The following is a 19504-nucleotide window of genomic DNA, read 5'->3' as shown; positions in this document are numbered from 1 at the left end:
CTCCTGCACAGGCTCTAAGATTCATCACTAAAGAAAAGAGGCATTGCTGAAAATAAACATTTGATGCATGGAGTTGAGGGTCTCATCTTTGCGCTTTTATTACAAAGTAAAAGGCAGCAGCTAGGGAGGTGGCCAGGCAGTGAGGTTTGGTACTTGGATGTGAGAAGTCCCAAGCTTAATAATCCCTAGCATCACATATACTAGAGCTGAGCAGTGCTCTGGTCTCTCTCATTAGTTAAATAAATAAGTATACGTGTTTTTAAAAAGAAATCCAAATTCTCCAAAGCCATTCAACTCCATAAAAGTAAAACTGCTTCTTCAGCCATTTTCAGGAGATGGGAGTTACTCTGAGTTAACTTTCTCATCATGAGCCCTCGTAAAGAGCACTGGTTAGGAAGACAATAAATGAGCATGTTTTAATTAGAAAATGTGGAGTCCAAGCACTTTTGCAGGGCAGATGATTGCTTGAGAGACACATCGAGAGACCAATAAAAGTTAAAACGCATTAAGTGGCCGTGCTGAACTTCAAGGTAAAGTCGTGGGACGTTTGGGAAGTGAACCAGGGCAGGGACGGACTGCAGGGTCCTGCAAGCAGCCCCTGGAATGGATTCGTCCCAGCTGCAGCCTCCTTCGGAGCTCAGAAAGTGAGATGACCCAGCGCCCTGGTCTGGGCTGTGCGCGCCCAGAGGAGATGGTCTGTAGCCGGGAGACTTAGTTAGGCTGGGCCTGGGCCTGCTTTGAGTCTGCTTTCTGCGTCTTTGTCTTCCAGGTGGCCATTGTGTGAGTCTTTTCCTAGCCTGTGGCCACTATGGCCACGGCCACCTCCTCTGCTATTTGGCTCCACGTTGGCATAAGATTCAGGTCTAGCCAATCAACACAAAGCGTTGGCTAGCCCTCGGGGATTGGTTCTCCCATGGGACATGTGACCCCAGTTTAGTCCAATGAAACTGTCAAGGAAGTGGTGCTGAGATCTCAGGAGGAAGTCCTTTCTCTACTGGGTCCTCAGCTCCGACAACAGGGATGTGACCTCCATATGACCTCTATAGAAATCTCACGGAGATGTCGGAAGGCAGAGAAGCAAGTCCAAGACCCAATTCTGCTGTCTGGGCTTTTTTTTTTGTTCTTAATATTTTAAGACTTTATAAATTCATTTTAAAATGAATATTTTGGGTTGTGAAGATGGCATAATGGTTATTCAAAAAGACTTTTCATGCCTGCTGCTCTAAGGCCCCAGACTCGATCCCCAGCACTACCTGCCAGTGCTGAGCAGGGCTCTGGTGTGTCTCCCCTACCCTTTCACTAAAATAAAATATCTTTAAAAAGCTGATACTGGAGGGGAGTCTGCGGTAGCGTGGGTTAAGTGCACGTGGCACAAAGCGCAAGGACCGGCGTCAGGATCCCGGTTCGAGCCCCTGGCTCCCCACCTGCAGGGGAGTCGCCTCACAGGCGGTGAAGCAGGTCTGCAGGTGTCTGTCTTTCTCTCCCCCTCTCTCTGTCTTCCCCTCCTCTCTCCATTTCTCTCTGTCCTGTCCAACAATGACGACATCAATAACAACAATAACTACGACAACTATAAAAAAATTAATACTGGAGACCAGAACATCACTTCAGCCGGATATCAAACTCAGGCATGCAAGTCGCGTGTTCTACCATTCTACCACTCCTAAGCCAGCCTTGGTTGAGGAGCTGGAGAACATGGCTCTTGCCTTCCCTTGCCTTTCTCCTTGGACTGGAGGGCCCCAGCAGACCTACGGACAGGAGCTTAGGCGGAGTTCAGGACACCCATGAATTCTGTGGGCATAGGGCATCTATCCATCCTCAGAGGGATTTCACATTTATGCCCTCATTTTCCTGAACTGCAGAGGCTGGGGGGAGGGAGGGGTCCCCAGTGTCCAGCCACTTTCTGATTTCTTAGCCCACATCACCGGACACAGAAGAGAGGACTTGGGCTGTTAAGAGATTGGAAATCACCAAGATTATGCTGTCCACTGAAAAGCTTTATCCACACAATTCCCATCATTGGCTGTCTCGGTGGGGTTTTGAATCCATCTGTCCAAATGATTAAAAAAGAGTGTTTGCAGTCGTCACCTCTTGGGCATGCAACCGTGTCTAGGAGAAGCACCGAGGGGTGAACCCAGTGGGCTTCTGAGGCCATGGCGTTATTGGAGTGCAGGACAGTCTCACACCATCTTCCAGAGAAAAGTCTGCACATTTTCTGTTGACCCAGAAGCCAAGCTATCCTGATGGCAGCAGCCAGAGGCATTTCCTCCCACATTCGAGGCAAGCCATCTGCTTTGACCAGGAGTTTTAAGCACCAGATCAGGAGGGTGACCCTTGTATGGTGTTTATAGTCAGGACCACTGAAAACGAAGACACCCAGAAAAGCCCCCTATTGTCTGGTGGACTTTGGAGGGGAGAAGAACCTAGCTGAGTAAAAGTTTCCTAAACACCCTTTATCATCTGAAGGCTGCAGCCCTGGCTGTGGACTCGCAGTTCTGGGACAGAAGGTCCCCGCTCACAAAGGCTGGCGAGACCGAGACTAATAAATCAAAGGGACCTTCAGAGAAGTTCCCGGGGCCTGCTTTCCCTGCCTGGGAGAACCCAAATGCCTTATCTGGCTGCACTGAAAAGGAGAAAATAATAATAAAGGATCTTTGGAAGCCAGAATTAGAAAGAGACTTCTTTATCAAGTCTCTCCCTGTCGGAGCCCAATAAAAATGCCTTCTGGGAAGGCTTCAGGAAATGCCCCGAGGGACTGACAGTTGAAATTAGCTGAATGGGTGAGAGCGCCCAGAAGAGACAAAAATAGTTGGCTTTTTTCAACTGTGAATTTAACCCTCCAGTCTCCCACCTTTAGACTCAGGTAGAGTCTCGAGCATACAAGGTACGGCCGCCAGGTGGCAGTGGTCTATAATCGGGTCCCCAGGGCCCAGGCGGCAAAGGGACCAGAGTTTTTTTTTTTTTTTTTATAAAAGTTCTGTCTACCTGGAGGCTTACCTGTGGGAACTCACAAGTTAGAAGTTCACTTCCCTGGAGCGCTAATAAGCGTAACAGGGCTTTAATTTCCCAGTGCCCTGTGCTCCCTGAAGGAGGGCCGCCTGTCTGCAGAGAACCGCCTTTGTGGGTGCTTCCTCGAGCAGGCTGAGTGGTCTCTGGCAAAGTGGAAGCTTTTTTTTTTCTTAACACACCTGGCGACTTGCACCGTGCTGCAACACTTTCTTATCTTTTTAAGAATATGTATTTATTTGCTAGAGGCAGAAATCGACAGGGATATGGGCATAAGGGGGGAGGGAACTTGCTGCACTGCTGTGACACTTGTGAAGCTGCCCCCCCCCCCCACCCCAGCTGGGCTTTTCCTGGCACAGAGGCTGCCTTGGCCCCAGCCAGATTTGTGGGCTGTTCCACAAGGAGGAGCACTGCTGGCTTCTTCTGGCCCCAGAGGCCCTGTCACCTGAGAGGGGAGATGGAGAGGCTTGGAGGCAGGTCAACTGGTTCAAAACCCACCTCTGCCTCTTGCTTACTGCAGATGTGGAGACAGCCAGCGCCAACTCCGAGCCCAGTCCCCTTTGCTTATTCACTTTAAAGGTTTTCTGATTTATTCATCTGTGTATGGGATCTAGAACTGAAGGCGCTGGGGACTGAACCTGGGGAGCTCAAATACTGAATTATCTCTCTCCTTTAAGCAGTCAATTCTTACTTATTTAACTTTATAAGGCAGTTTCCCTTTACCTAAAGTACCACCAGCAAAGTTCTGTTCCCTTCCCTTCTTAATAATAACCTTGGTTCTCATGCAGTTTTTTTTTTTTTTTTTTGCCTTCAGGGTTATTGCTGGGGCTCAGTGCCTGCACTATGTGTTCACTGCTCCTGGAGGTTATCCCCTCCCCCTATTTATTGCATAGGACAGAGAGAAAGAGTATAGACACCTGCAGACCTGCTTCACCACTTGTGAATCAATCCTCCTGCAGATGGAGATCTGGGAGCCCGGACCAGGATCCTTGAGCAGGTCCTTGCACTTCAAACTTTATAAACTTAACCCTGTGTGCCACTGTCTGGGCCTCGTTCTCATACAGTTTTAAGAGACAGTTCAGCTACTGACCCTTCCCTTCTTTCCCCCCTCCCTCCCTCCCTCCCTCTCTCTCTCTCTCTCTTTCTTTCTTTCTTTCTTTCTTTCTTTCTCTCTTTCTTCGTTTCTGTGTTAGTTTTTAAGTTGAGGATTCTACTTCAGCTACAGATGATGCTATTAATATCTAAATGACCCATGGCAGAGAAAAGGTTCCCCACTCACCCCTGACTGAAAGCAAGGGTGGTATAATATACCCAGCGGGAGGGGACAGGGCTGAGCGGGGCCATAGCTGGTTCTGCTGGTACATGTCACTAAGCAGTCCTCTTTGGTGTGACTCGGTAGGGTCCTTTGGGTGTCTGGAATGCTGTAGCCATTAATTTAGATGGAATAATTTTTGAACATTTCCAAACAAATTAAAAATATCCCATACCAGAATTGGAGAGAAATAACTCACCTGGAAGGGAGGATGCCCAGGTTCAAGTGCCAGCACTTCTTGAGAGAGCTTCCCCCTGGCCTTGGGGGAAGCTCCAGTGCTGTCCTCTCTCCTCTCTCTCTCTCTCTCTAGCTCTATATCCAAATAAAAAACCAGCTCTGGAGCAGTGAAACTATGTGTGCACTGAGGTGTGGGCCCTGCAATAATCACATTAAAAACAAGACAAGACAAGACAAATAAGAAACATACCCGCCCAGAACTTTGAGCTTCCTGCTCCTGGGGCAAACCTGTATTAGGATGAAACGCCAGGCAGACATATATGACCCTGCAGAATAACCGTTAAATTGAACACAGTTTCTGGGGAACTATTTTTTGGAGGGAAAAATCAATTGCTGAGAGCTCTGGTTACACTAAGTAGGCTGTTTATTGGTGAATGGATGCATTTCTCAATTACATCTATTATCCTAGGATCAGATAAGGCTGTTCAGCAGAAGCTACACTTCATTCTCTAGTTGAATCATGTCAGTATCGTACTCACCTCAAACCGAACCCATGATCTCTGCAACAAAGCCCTTTCCTTCTCTGAGCAGTGGCCGGCAAGCCAGCCTTCTAGGCCACAGGCTGTATCTCTCCTCTCTGTACCATGCCACCCTGTTCCTACTGCTTCTTCACAGTGTGCCCACATGGGTGGACGTGCCTCTCTCTTCTTGCCCCTCGGCTGCTGACACCCTTGCAGGAGTCACCCCCCTTTGCCTCCTGCAGTGGCCGTTCTACACACAGAGCTGTCCTCTGCCGGCCCCTGTCAAGGTCACCACGACACCACGTGCATGCTTACTGAAGGAGCTCCACTGGGCTGTTCTTGTCCTTGGCCTTGAGACCCAGACCCCCACCCAGGCAGCGGCCTTGCACTCCAGCCCCAGCTCCTGTAGGCTGCCTTCCCTGCCTGGCACCTCGGGCCTTCTCTCTGCAGCACCTCGGGGTCTTTTACCCTCTTGAATGCTCTTTGAGGCCGTGGATGCCTGTCCCCCTCGGTCGAGTCCTCCTGAGCCTGAGGCTGGCTCTGCCGTAGCTGGTACCGCAACCACTGCCTGCTCTGTCTGAGTGTACCCGGAGCCTGGACACCATCAGGGCCAGGGCTCTGCCTGTCTTGTTCCCTGACGAGTTTCAATATCTGGCTCCTGGCAGCGGCTCAGAGACAGCTCCTCAGCCAGCAAGGGGCGGCTCGTGGCTGGCCACCCAGCCGTGTGTGTAGGGGACCCTCGGGTGTCCACCTTGCCCTGCAAGACCCTCCTCCCTCCCACTTGGGGATGCTGTGTCTTTGCAGAGGAGGTGGTGACAGCTCCCTCCTGCCTCACCAGAGCCTCTTGGGTTTGTGTGAGGAAGCACACACAGGCACAGGGGCAGCACAGACCAAGTGGGCAGCCAGCAGGAGGCACACGCTGAGGGAGGGTGGCTACCTTTTTCTCTCCCCGTGACAATTCCTGCCTGTCCTATCCTGTCTCTTTCTCTAGCTCCTCCTCCTTTCTCTAGACTCTGCTCCAGGAGCTTTATCTCCACAAAGAACTTTTCAAATAATACCTGTCGATGGAAAAAGGGGAAGGGGACGGCAGTCAGCCCTGTGGCATTTTGTGAACGGGGGTGGGGGGCAGGGGGCAGGGGGCAGGGAGTTCCTGTCCCGTCCTGGTCCTGCCTTAAAGGCCTTCTTCAGTGATGGCAGCACCCAGCCAGCCGGCAGCCTGGAAGCCATCCAGCAGAGCGATGCTAGCAGGTGAGGCACTAGTGAGGTGCAGGTGCCGTGATGCACCCGTGATTTCTTTTTTTTTTTTTTTTTAAATTTTTTTATTAATTTTTTTATTTTTGAGAGAGATGCAGAGAGAGACACACACAGAGAAACAAACACCAGAGTACTGCTCAGCTCTGGCTTATGGTGGTGTAGGGGATTGAACCTGGGACTTAGGAGCCTCAGGCATGAGAGTCTGTTTGCATAACCATTATGCTGTCACCCCCACCCGCACCCGTGATTTCTGACACAGGCACATGGCTCCTCCTGACGCTACCCATTCGAGCTGTAGAGAGCAAGACAGAGGCTTCCTTTATGAGGACCGATCATAAAGTGGCAGTTCTTAAAAGAGATCCAAAAGACCAATAAACATATGAAAAAATGCTCCAGGTCATTGTCAGAGGAATGCAAACAAAGACAACAGTGACATACCACTTCACTCCTGTGACAATGCAAGGGATCCTGGAAAGGTAACGGCAGCAAATGCTGGAGAGGCTGTGGGGTCAAAGGAGCCTCTTGCACTGCTGGTGGGAATGTCAATGGGTCTAACCCCTGTGGAGAGCAGTCTGGAGAACTCTCAGAAGGCTAGAAATGGACCTACTCTATGACCCTGCAATTCCTCTCCTGGGGATAGATCCTAAGGACCCCAACACACCCATCCAAAAAGATCTGTGTGCACATATGTTCTTAGCAGCACAATTTGTAATAGCCAAAACCTGGAAGCAACCCAGGTGTCCAACAACAGATGAGTGGCTGAGCAAGTTGTGGTCTATATACACAATGGAATACTAATCAGCTATTACTTAGCTATTAATAATAGCTACTACTCAGCTATTATGCTGACTTCGCCTTCTTCACCTCATCTTGAAACCCAAGTTCAAGCTGCAAAGACACCGAAAGTACAGCAGGTGAGAAGGAACAGCCAGTGCCCCGGCTTGAGGAAGTGGTTCCAGCTGCCACAGAACACTCACTGTCAGTCACCAGCAAGACTATGGGGTGTAAGAATGTCCACAGCTGTGACCATGGACTGTGAGCTCAGACCAACAGGGGCACACAGGCAACACAGGCTCCTGTGCTAAATGTGCATAGACATGGGACTTGGGTCAGATCAATGGAGTAAGCAGCTAATTTTATTCATAGATTTACTTCAAGATTGGGAGCTCCTCTCTGCCCTAATCCAGCTTTCTAGCCCTGTTCTCAACTCTGACACCATCTTCCTAGACAATATTTTTGTCCATCTTCATGTTAGCTATCAAATTCAAGCAAAAACTATGAAAGTCATGAGCCCTTAGGAACATAGTTAAAATAGACTTCCTCATTCCTTTCCACCCTAAGATCCCTATTCTTATCTGCTCTATTCCTACCTTTTGGTTCCTGCTCACTAATCATTTTAGCTTGCTTTATATCTTACCGCTTTTCATCTTTGAAGTTGCAGATGCTACCATGATGCCAAGCTGATCTCCCTGGGCAGACGACATCCATGTGTCCCAGAACCTCCCCTCTCCAGAGCCCTGCCCCACTAGGGAAAGATAGAAACAGGCCGGGGGTGTGGAGCCACCTGTCAATGTCCATGTTCAGCAGAGAAGCAACTACAGAAGCCAGAACTCCCATCTTCTGTACCCCAAAAAGGATTATGGTCCATACTCCCAGTGGGGGAGAAATGTTAGGGGAAGATGGCCAGAGGACTCTGAACTCTAATTCCATCAAGGTCCAGAGAGAGAAGAGGAAAAAAGGAAGGACAAAGTAGCAATAGGTGTAGGTGTGACTTGGAGAGGAAGAGAAGACGGGACCAAGGGGAAAAAGGGCAGATATGTATTTATAAGAGTACTAGCCAGCCCCTATCTGTAACCTGCTACAGCTTCTAACGGAGGTGCTGGGGACACAGAACTCCATTGGTGCGAACAGTTCAGAATTATACTCCTGTTATCTTATAATTTTATAAATCAACATTAAATCACTATTAAAATTAAACTCAATAAACAAAGATTGTGGGGGTGTATTCCTGCCTGTCCTCAAATCCTAGTCCTTAAGCTTTACAAACCAAGAAGTACTGATTAAGAACCAGTCCCTCTCTCTATTCAGTCAAGTTGATTCTGGAGGAGACAATAAAATTAGGCAGCACACAGGCTGTGAGGACGTCCAGGAAGATGCCACAGGAACCCTCTGGGAGCCCTCGGTCGATGCCACCCCAGCCGTCAGGCCTGGCTGGTTCACTTCCGGAGGCGGGTATGGAGAGACCAGAGAAGGTGCGATGAGGGTGGACACAGGGCAGAGCAAAAGCGAGCTGGACCTCTGAGAGACCCTGAGGACACACTTTCCTCCCCCAAAGAGCAGCCTCTGCTTCCTGTCCTGATCCTCCCTGTCATCCCCAGGCCCGCGGCTGTGGTGTGTACTGGAGGGACCTGGAAAGGGTGGGGGGCTGCATGTGGGGGTGAAACAGAAAGTCAAATCATGCTTCTGTCAGTCTGAACTCAGGGATTGCTTCTCAGGGTCTCCCCAGCTCTTTGCCTGGGCAAGTCTTGGCATCTGACTTCCTGAGAGGCCTGGTCAGTGTTCAGCCATGGCCTTGAGTCCATACAGGTGGCCAGTGAGCCTCTGGGGAGGGACATGCTCAGGCTGCCAGCTGGGCACACGGGAGCTGTCTCAGAGTAAACAGGCGTCACGCCCACCTGACCCTCAGGTTGCCCACCCCAGGTGGGACACAGCACTCACCGGGTCTCCAGCGGTACGTTGCTGTTCAGCACCCAGCTGTCCTGCAGCTGCACAGACTCAGGCGTGGTGGCCAGGTCATTGGGCGCCGGGGCTGGGGCGTGGATCTGGCTGCGCCGGTTGGTGAGTGAGTTCCTGTTGAGGGAGTTGGCAGACGAGTGGTGGTGGGACAGCGTGTGGTTGTGGGGGGGCGGCAGCGGGGGCCTCAGCGTGGACTGGCTGTGGTGGTTGGGCGGGCCTGCGGAGGAGGAGGGAGACAGGGCGTTAAGAGGAGCTGCCTGCGGCCAGGGGGAACCCGTGGGCAGTCTCCATGGCAGGGGAGCGCAGTCACCTCTCGGGGCTGGGGTCACTGGCTTGGCTTTGCCTTTCTCCAGCGGCCTCGGGTGAGGGTTGAGAAGGCAGATTAGCACTGCCGGCCCAGCGGGACCACCTACAGCACAGGCCCAGCATGGGTAGCCTTATGTCTGGGAAGCTGGGACCTGGCCTCCATGCTGTAGCAGAGAGGTGTGAGCGCCCTGAGCCAGGTGGAGGCATAGGTGAACCTCAGGAACCCACAGGAGCCTGGGGAGGATAGTGGGAGGTGGCACCCCACCCCCGATCCAGGGGGCACCCCTCCTGCAGCTCCGGGCTCCAGTGGGAGAGAAGGGACAGGAGAGCCCAGGGAAGCCACAGCTTCTCATTTTTCTAGACAACATGAAGGTGTAGATGTTTAGATATGACACCCCCCTGCTTTTTTATTTGCATAAACCAAATATGGAGGTCTGCACAGGTGTCCCCCTGCAGGGGACAGGACATCTGCTACCCCAAAAACATGCCTTTGGAGAAAGGTCTAGGTCAAGGGCAGGACCCCCAAGGCAGAATGGGGAGGTCTTCACACACAAAGGTCTCCCCTGCATGGCATCTGGGGCCCACGTAGCCCCCCCTCTGTAGGAAAATTGTGAGGATATGGTGGAGCGTGGTGGGACCTCCCATTGAAAGATGGGTGCCTGAGGTCCACAGTCACCCTATTAGTCTCTCTCTACCAGAGATTAAACATGGGAGAAAATGGCCTTCAGGTTTCAGTTCACCTGTCAGTCTTTCAACCTCACAAGACCCTGCTCCCCCTGACACATAGCTTGCTTCCTTGATCACAAACCAGATGGTTTGCTTATTCAGAGGTTACCAGAAGTTCACTTTACTTGACCACATGTGATCCATATATCATTGTTTTGCTCTGTCAAATAATAATAGTAAGGTCCCCTCCCTAATCTCCTCCGTCCCCTCTGGTCCTTTAATCTTGTGTGATCTCTCGTCTCTCTGCCCTTAACACCCCTATTTGTCTACTGGTTATTGATAACTCTATTTCCTCGTTCCTCAGACCAATGAAACCCCTTACCCAACAAGTCACTAATCAAACCTGACCTTTTCTCAACTCCTAACAATTTCCTTGTTCTTTAGATCTAGATCACTCACTAGAGAAAGTCCTGACCCTCTTCAAACCCCTTACTGTTGCTATGGTATGGACCATTTGCTTCCTCCTACACCCCTTAAAAATTCTGCTTTGCTGTTCAATAAACGGATTGTTATCAGAAACAATTCCCTGGGTCAATTCTTGTCGTGACTTTAGCTACGGAAACAGAAGGAGTCCCATACGGCTCGACCCCTGCTGCCTCGGGTGACATTCTCCTGAACCCCTGCATCTGGAGTGCCACAGAGCGGGCTAGCCAGGAGTCTGTGCCCGAGAAGAGGCCTCCCCACAAGAAGTGTGGCAGCCCTCCTCAGCTGGCCAGGAGAAGGCATGAATCTGCATCACCTTCAGGAAACTGACTCTGCCTGAACTGAGGATACCTAGACAGCTGCACTCTGGGGTGTCGTCCTCAGCTTTCTGGGCCTGCCCCTCCCTGGGGGGACTCCCCTCTTGGCCTCTGTTCCTATCCACCTTTATGGTGCCTGATGCCTCCTTGTCCTGCCTGAGAGGACCTTGAGGGGTCAGGGCAATGGACACTGCATCCTGATTGTGTAATTAATAGGAAAGCTATCAAGGGAGTGGATGGGATATGGAGTTCTGGGATATGGAGTGGGAACTGTGTGGCGTTGTACCCCTCTCATCCTATGGTTTTGTCAGTGTTTCCTTTTTATAAATAAAAAAAAATCCTAAAATAAAGTGTTTTAAAATAATTTTAAAAAATACACAAGCAGGGGCCAGGTGTAGTGTATCTGGTGGAACAGCCATGCTATCATGCACAAGGGTCTGGGTTCAAGCCCCCCAGTCCCCACGTGCAGGGGGAAATCTTTACAAGTGGTGAAGCAGGGACACAGCTCTCCCTCCCTCCCTCCCTCCCTCCCTCCTTCCCTCTTTCCCTCCATCTTCTGCTTCTTTCTTGATTTCTCTCCATCTCTATCCAAAATAAAAAAAATACTAAAAAATGATACATATATATGACATCTTGTGAGCCTTATTAGATAAGCCAGCTGAGAGTGTCTCCCTGAGGACTTGGGCCTCAGGGTGCAAGGTCAGGGTTGATGAGCTTAAGGCTTAGCACGTTGCACCCTGCCTTCTGGTCTTGTGACACTTCCTGCAGCAGAGCTAGGTGTAGGCAACTAGGTCACAGACCACTGTCCCACAGGCCCCTCCCGTCAGTCACAGGACACCCAGCACAGAAAAAAATGGAGCTCCCTGTGCTATACGTGAGCCGCTGAAGTGGTTTTCATGGTGGCTGAAATCTGACTTTTAACTCCTGTCGCTTGAGGAAGTTTGCTTCCCATAGCCTCCAGCCAGGCCTGGCAGCTCCCCAGGCCAGCAACCTCTGGCCTTGTCATCTCAGTCCCTGCCAGCACTGGACCACAGCCACTGTGTGTTGGCTTGACAGGGTTGGTGCAAGTCATGTATACAGGCCACTGGACAGGAATGCCCACTCCTCGGTGCCCTGTGTGGCCAGAAGTCATCCCCGGAAGCTGTAATGCCTGGTCCCTGATTCCTGGGACACCTGCTGAAGGTTAGGGTTCGGAGGGGATGGCAGGAAGGTGGTGGGTTTGTAAAGCATTGTGACCAGGGAAGCAAGAGGCAAAAGGCTGAGGGAAGCCTTTGCTTGGAGCCAACATCCTGCACCCCACCCCTTCTGCCTCCAGGGTTATCACTGGGCTCAGTGCTGGCACTGCAGATCTACTGCTCCTGGTGGCCATTTTTTCCATTTTATTGGATAGGACAGAGAGAAACTGAGAGAGGAGGGGGAGGTAGAGGGGGAGAGAGAGAGACCTGTAGATCTGCCTTGCTACTTGTGAAGCTTTCCTCCCCTGCAGGTGGTGAATGGGTGCTCGAACCCAGATCCTTGCTTGGATCTGTCTGCGTAGTACTGTGTGCTTAGTCTGGGTGCACCACCGCCCGTTCCCTCTCCTTTTAAATATGTGTATATATATATATATATATATATATATATATATATATATATAATATTTTGTTTATTTATTATCAGATAGAGACATAGAGAAATTGAGAAGGGGAAAGGAAGATAGAGAGGGACAGAGACAGAGAGACACCTGCAGCCCTGCTTCACCATTTGTGAAGCTTTCCCTCTGAAGGTGGGGACCAGGGGCTTGAACCAGGGCCCTTGCGCACTGTAATGTGAGTGCTTAACCGGTCTGCCACCATCAGGCTGTCGTTCCTCAGGGGACTTCTGCAGATCTCAGGAAAGGAGCGCTCAAGCTGAGGGGAAGTGGCACGGTGCAGCTGTGTGGGTCCCACTGCCCCCTCCTGATGAATCTGTAATTCCCATCTTCTATGGCGCACCGGCCACAGTTTAAATACATCTTTGGGGGCGTCTCATAGTGGGAGCAGGCTGTGAGATTCCCCTGGCACTGTGGTTTGTCTAACAATGTGCGATTACACGGCCATTTAGCAGGTGTCTGTCTCATTAGTGGAGAGGGGCCAGGAGCAGCGGCGGGCGGAGTGATGCAAGGCTGCCCCAGCCTCACACGCTGCTGCCTGGTGGATTCTGACTTTCTCCCCTCCTGCCTGCTGCCCACCAAGTGCTGTCATTATGCTCTATTAGCCCGGCAATTATGAGGCTTGCCGGGGAAGAGGAGATGAAGGAGTGGACCCGGAGGACTGCCCACTGGCCCCACCTCCAGACCACACACTCTCCCTGAGCACAGAATCCCCCAGGCATCTCACTGGGAAGCCAGATCCCTGCCGCCTCCAGCTTCCTGTCTGCTCCTCACCTGGGTGGTCCTCCCACCCTGCCTACCTCTGCTCCCAGTACCCAAGGGTGGGGCCTGGGGATGTGATGGGACTGAGGAGCAGAGGTGGGCAAGGTGGTAGGCTCCAAATCAGGTGAGGACAAGTGTCAGCTCTCCTTCTGTCTCTCCTAGAGCAAGCCCAGAGCTCTGAGGAGAGGCGGAGAAGGGCAAGGAGGGCAGAGGAGAGGGGGCAGTTGCACCCTCACTCACCTGCCCTCCAGAGAGCCACTCTCACAGCACCCATCAGTCAGCTCCCTGACAGCTGCCACCCCAGGGAAGCCGCACCCCCAGCACGGACAGGCATCATATTTATACTGCTTCCCCTCTCCAGTGTGTTGCTCACCTATGAGCCTGGCTAGTCAGATGCAGGGAGAGAGAAGGGCAGGGCCCTGTGGAGTGCACCCTGCCCAGGCCCTGGGGTGCAGGGAGATGCCAGGAAGGAGGAGGGAACACCACAGAGCTGCGGTCACAGATGGGGTCTGCCACTTCGGCCCTGCCCCCACGCCTTGTGGCCTCACTCCAGCCGTCCCCGTCCCCAGCACCCTCCTCTGCCCAGTGCTGAGCAGAGCACTGAGTCCTCCAGAGACTGCAGCACTAGTGGGCAGGTGCCCCCAAAGCCTGTGCATCAAACATCACTGGGTTCTTTCTGGAATAAACACATAGGGAGTGCTGACCGTAGCCTGTCCTGAAGCCCAGATCAGAGTCAGGAGTGACTCTGGGTTCACACATGTCCATGGCCCCATGAGTGTTATAAATGTCCCAAGTCAAGACTTTGGCTCATCTCCCACGTTGCTGAGTGAGCACTCTTTCTCCCTCACGAGTGGGACACCAAGCCTTGCCCCATCCCTGCAGTGACTGGGGTGGAACTCAAGGCCTCTCCCATACCAGGTACGCGCTGGATCACTGACATGCCTTCTGCTGTCACCTTCTCTGTTGCCTTGTCTTCCCTCCCTCAGCCAGAGCTGAGGGCTGGTGCCATGGGGCATCCCTGGCTGCTGGGCTGGGTCCTTGGCACTGTGTGGGAAATGCAGGGTGGTGGGCTCAGAGCAGGAGACGCACCTGCACTCCCATTTCAACACGCACAGCCAGTGGCCTGGGGTTAGGCAGCCTGACTCAGTGGACAGCCCTTCTCAGAGACAGCCACCGGGATCTTCAGCCTAGGAACTTCACTCTCGCCGAGGCCCATCACTGGGCTGAGCTGCCGCGCCCCTTCCCAGTGGCACGTCAGGCACACAGGTGCAGTGTCAGCTGGCATTGCGTGGTCAGGGGGCCAATGGTCAGTGCTGAGGAGCCTGCACTGCTGACCTCTTGTCCACACTGAGCCGAGGGCCTGGCTGTGAGCTTCCATAAGTGTGGTCTCCTTGCTGGCGAGAGGAGGGATTTGTCACTTCTGTGTCCAAGACTGGGGAGGGCCAGACAGAGTGTGCGCAGCCAAGATAAGATATGAAGCAAAGAAGGTGCCTCCTGCACATCTCGAACTTTAGAGCTTGAGGGGCTAGGGAGACAGCATAGGGGCTCTGCAAACGACCTCACGCCTGAGGCTTCTAGGCCCCAGGTTCAGTCATCAGCACTGCCGGCAGCTGGAGCTGGGCAGGGCTCTGGGGAAAAAAAAATAGGCACTGCTATAGTCTGGGAAGCTCCAGTGCTAGGGTTTCTCTCTCCCTGTCTCCTAGGGGCCCAGCTGTGGCACACCCAGCAGAGTGCATACAGTGCAGAAGGACTCAGGTTCAAGCCCAGGCCTCTGCCTGCAGGGGAAAGCTTCATGAGTGGTGCAGGAGTCTTCCTCCCACTTCGCTCTCAATTTCTCTGAGTCTCTATTCCATATACAAATAAATAAAATGAATATGAAAGAAGAATTTAAGAGCTTGTGTGAGTGCTCTCTTGGCCTGTCTGTCCTGTTGCACGCTGGTCTGTGTGTCTGTGATGTTGGGCCCAGATGCTGCGTACTTGACAGGGTGGTCAGCCTCGCAGTCCCAAATGCCTGGCAAGGCTTCAGGAAGAGAGACTTGTGCTTTCTGATGGGTCCAAATGTCAACAAAGTGCCAGCCAGGAACCGAGGCCCCTGCGGCACCAGCCCTTGGGTGGCCAGAGGAATTGGGTGCTGGAACAGCAAACAAGCCACAATGATGTGTTCATCACGGGGGCGTTTCTCTGGAGCTCAGCAAGCACGTGTGGAGTGACTGGCCATTGGAGCTGCTCTCTTCCTGAACAGGCGGCTGGGGGAGGGTATGCAGGGGGTCTGTCCTTGCCAAGGCTGGGGTTTGCAAGAGAGACAGCTAGACTTGCCTCTCTCCATTCTTCCTAATGATTGAGAAGGATGATGGAATGCAGAAAAGGAACACACAGGAGTGGAAAACTGCCCAGAGCCCATGAGTCAGTCTGGGAAACAGTGAGCCAATTCTGGGCTTGAAAACTTTCAGCCCCCGGGACCCTGAGGAGGACCGACCACACAGGCAAGTCCCGTCCTGACCATGACTGCGAGGCTCTGGATATAGGGATGGTGCTGTCAGCGAGCTTGGCATCTCTGAGGCATGCAGACTGGCACCAGGAGGCCAGGCTCAGATTTGACCTTGGAGGGAAGCCAGAGGGTGTGGGAGGTGTAAGAGCCTCTGGCCAGGGACAGGGAAGGCTTCCGGCAAGTGCTCAAGGCTGATGGTCGCCCTGAGTCCCGCTGGGCCACGAGCTAGCTGTGTGGCTTTCCCCAAGTCAGCTGACTGGTGTGTGAAACGGGTTCAAAGGTTCTGCTAGGTGGTCTCACGCTGTTAGTGACACCGGTAAGGAGTCTGTCTGTTCGGAGCCCAGTGTGATCCGGGGCCCCCAGTAGCTGTTGGTGAATGTCATTGGCACATGGCACCTGTCAGAATCAGTGGCTCTGGTGACAATAACAGCAGTGGCTGAGGCTCCTGGCAAAATGAAAGTCGGCCACCTCCTGGGGTTCTCCAGCTGTCTGCTATCTTGGAGAAGCCTGCTTTTGCAGGAAGCCCTCCAATCAACACAGGGACCCCTCAGCCCCCTGTGAAGTGGTCAGCCCCCCCCACCCCCCACCATCAGCTGCTGTCTGCAGCAAGATGCAGGAAGCAGTGATGGGTGATTGCACAGGCATTATTTGGGGTGTCTCCAAGAGCAGCAGAGCGGAAGTGAGGAGTGAGTTTGTGGAGAGTCACTGAGTGAAGAAGACAGAGGACCATGCTGGCAGGAGCAGGCAGGAGCAGTGGGCTCTGGGAACATGCTTTGTGCTCCACCTAAGTCAGCTCAGGCGCCCCTCCCTCCTGTGCGCAGCCCCCATCCCGACCCCCGGTGCAGCCCAGAAGGGGGAGGCTGGGGGTGGTGCTGGCTCCTCCCCTGCTCTGCTAGCATGTGGGGGAGGAGGGATGAGGACCCTGCCGGGTTCATGTGTCTCCTGTAACCAGGAAGACGGGCTCCTTTTGCCTGCTCTGTGCAGTCTTTGCTCACAGGGCAGAGGGAAATGGCTCAGCTCAAACTCATGCAGCCCCCACGCCACTGGGGTCCAGAGAAATAGGGCAGAACAGCACAGTGCAGGCGCCTGTCTGTGCCTGCCCCCAGCCTCCGTGGCTCCTGGGACCAGAGAGAAAGGTAGCAGTGATGCCCGTGGGGCAGAGACAGGACAAGGGGCCCCCAGCCCAGGTGGAGTATGGTGAGGGGGAGGGCTGGAGGAATGGGCAGGCCAGGAGGTCCAGATACCAAGAGGTAGAGAAAGATTTGTTTGCTTGCCTTGAAGTTTTGGACATTTTGGAACTGAGATAGCTGTTTTGTCCTTTCTTAGCATGAGAGAGTGAAGAAAGGAGGGAGGGAGGGAGGGTGAGAGGGAGAGGGAGAGAGGGAGAGAGGGGGAGAGAGAGAGAGAGAGAGACTGACTGCAAGTGTTGGTCTGCTTCTAATTCTGCTTTGAAAACCCCTTCTGTTTCATTGGCTTAATCCCCCCTGCTGAACTCTGTATTCTATTTACATAACCACTGTTAACTAAGCACCTCCCTGCCTGCAGGGCACTGGTTTCATCCCCCCTGCTGAACTCTGTATTCTATTTACATAACCACTGTTAACTAAGCACCTCCCTGCCTGCAGGGCACTGGTTTCATCCCCCCTGCTGAACTCTGTATTCTATTTACATAACCACTGTTAACTAAGCACCACCCTGCCTGCAGGGCATTGGTTTAATCCCCCCTGCTGAACACTGTATTCTATTTACATAACCACTGTTAACTAAGCACCACCCTGCCTGCAGGGCATTGGTTTAATCCCCCCTGCTGAACACTGTATTCTATTTACATAACCACTGTTAACTAAGCACCTCCCTGCCTGCAGGGCACTGGTTTCATCCCCACTGGTTCATGATGGCTTTTCGCTCCGCCCCCTCTCCTTGTCACACCCTGATTTTCACCAGTCACTTTTTGCTCCACCCTCTCTACGTCACATCCTGTTTCCACTCTACTTGGAGAATATATATAAGGACAGGATTGTGATTAGGGATGGCTTAGATTGTGCTGTGTTCTACATGAATAAAGAGATACTGTGTGCAGCTCAGCCTATGAGTCTCTGGTCGTCTCTCTCTCCTGCCCATGAAGCTAGCCCGGCGTGCAAGAATGAGTGGGAGCTTTTCACATGAGAGAGATAAAGAGAGAGAAACCAGAGCACCACTCTGGCATACAATGGTGCCAGGTATCCAACATGGGGAAGATTCAGCAGGGAAGCCCTGTACTCTACCAGCTGAGCTATTTCCTGGCCTCTCTGCTACTCAGTTGTCACTGTTGCCATTCTTAACTCTTTTGTGGAGTCAGGACCTCACATGTGTATGACCTAACTGCTTCCGGGCTGATGCTTTTCCCCTTGGGTAGCAAGAAAGAACATGAGGGCACAGCACGAGAGCTGCCCCTATGGCCAGGGCAACCCGCGTGGGGCTGGGATTGAGAACGAGATGGCTCATGTTGCAAGGCAGGCGTCAACTCAGAGGACTGCCCGCGCCAGTCAACAGACCCTGCAGCCCTCCTGTCCCTACTCCTGGCAGACGACTGCTGAGAGTCTGCAGATTCACCAGCTGTGGCCACTGAGCTCGAAAAGCAGCTCAGCCTGGCTCCGAGAGCCACTAGACCCATCCTTTGCAGAACTCCTGGGGACTCACTCAGAGCAGGCTCCCTGGGGACGCACTTCCCACCATCCAGAAAGATCTTTCTCCTTGGGGGGTCGGGAGGTAGCTCAGTGGGGTTAAGCGCACATGGTGCAAAGTTCAAGGACCGGCGTAAGGATCCCAGTTTGAGCCCCTGGCTCCCCACCTGCAGGGGAGTCACTTCACAGGTGGTGAATCAGGTCTGCAGGTGTCTATCTTCTCTCCCCCTCTCTGTCTTCCCCTCCTCTCTCCATTTCTCTCTGTCCTATCCAACAATGAATGACATCAATAATAACAATAATAACTTTCTTCTTCTAGCGTTTGCCCTTCTTCCGTAGCCAGTCAACAGCGTCAGGTTGAGCCTGATGTAAAGTTTCGAGACCTCCTTTGAATCTGGAGAGGTGGCAGTCGTTGACAATAATAACTACAACAAGGCTACTACAAGGGCAACAAAAGGGGGAAAAATGGCCTCCAGGAGCAGAGGATTCATGGTGCAGGCACTGAGCCCCAGCAATAACCCTGGAGGCAAAAAAAAGAAAAAAAAAACTTTCTCCTCCTGGAAGCCCACTGTGCACCTGAGAATCTGGGGCATACGGGAATGAATGGTCTGGTGCTGAGGTGTGGCTGTGACCACAGCCTGCAGGGCAGGGACTCTTGGGCGGGGAGAGGAGGGGAGGGGAGGGGACAGAAGTGGCCCAGAGCTGACCAGACTTGGGACCAGCCTGCCCACAGAGGGTCATCCCCTTGACTTGGGTGGGTGACCTGCTTTCTGGGATCCTCAGGGAAGTGACACTTCAGATCACTGCCATCTGCATGAGCTACTTTGTGAGTGACAGGGGAAGGAGCACTTGAACTAGTTGAGAAGAACCTTTTAGAGAGAGGGTTTGATTGCAGAGGTGCGTCTGAGTATTTTAATAAACCCACTTTACCGTGGGCGGGATAGCTTCCTCGGGGAAAGGCGAGCCTATCAGGCGAAAGTAATGATTTTGGGTTTTTCAATTGTCCCGAGGATCTTGACAATGCTATTAAGACCTGTGCGCTCCCTGTTGGGAAGTCTGGGCGTGAGCTTATTAACACGCCCCAATGTTGGGCTGATTGCTGTGCTGTCCTGGAGAACACTGCCACTACACTGCCACTATGAGCTTTGCTATCACTTCCCCAGGCTGAGAGTCACACCCCTTA

At 52.5% G+C, this 19504-nt stretch overlaps 1 protein-coding gene across 1 annotated transcript in view; it reads right to left on the bottom strand.

Moving 5' to 3' along the window:
* The window catches only part of TENM2 (teneurin transmembrane protein 2), a 755069-nt gene that overhangs the window by 186800 nt on the left and 548765 nt on the right, over positions 1–19504 (bottom strand). Inside the window, exon 4 of the mRNA XM_060197006.1 lies at positions 8989–9223. Coding sequence (XP_060052989.1) covers positions 8989–9223 — 235 coding nt within the window. The remainder of the gene's footprint in view (positions 1–8988; positions 9224–19504) is intronic.

The sequence above is a fragment of the Erinaceus europaeus genome, chromosome 9 (genome assembly GCF_950295315.1).
Source record: "Erinaceus europaeus chromosome 9, mEriEur2.1, whole genome shotgun sequence".
Lineage (NCBI taxonomy): Eukaryota > Metazoa > Chordata > Mammalia > Eulipotyphla > Erinaceidae > Erinaceus > Erinaceus europaeus.
Note: the sequence above shows the minus strand (reverse complement) of the source record. Positions and strands in the feature narration are given on the sequence as shown.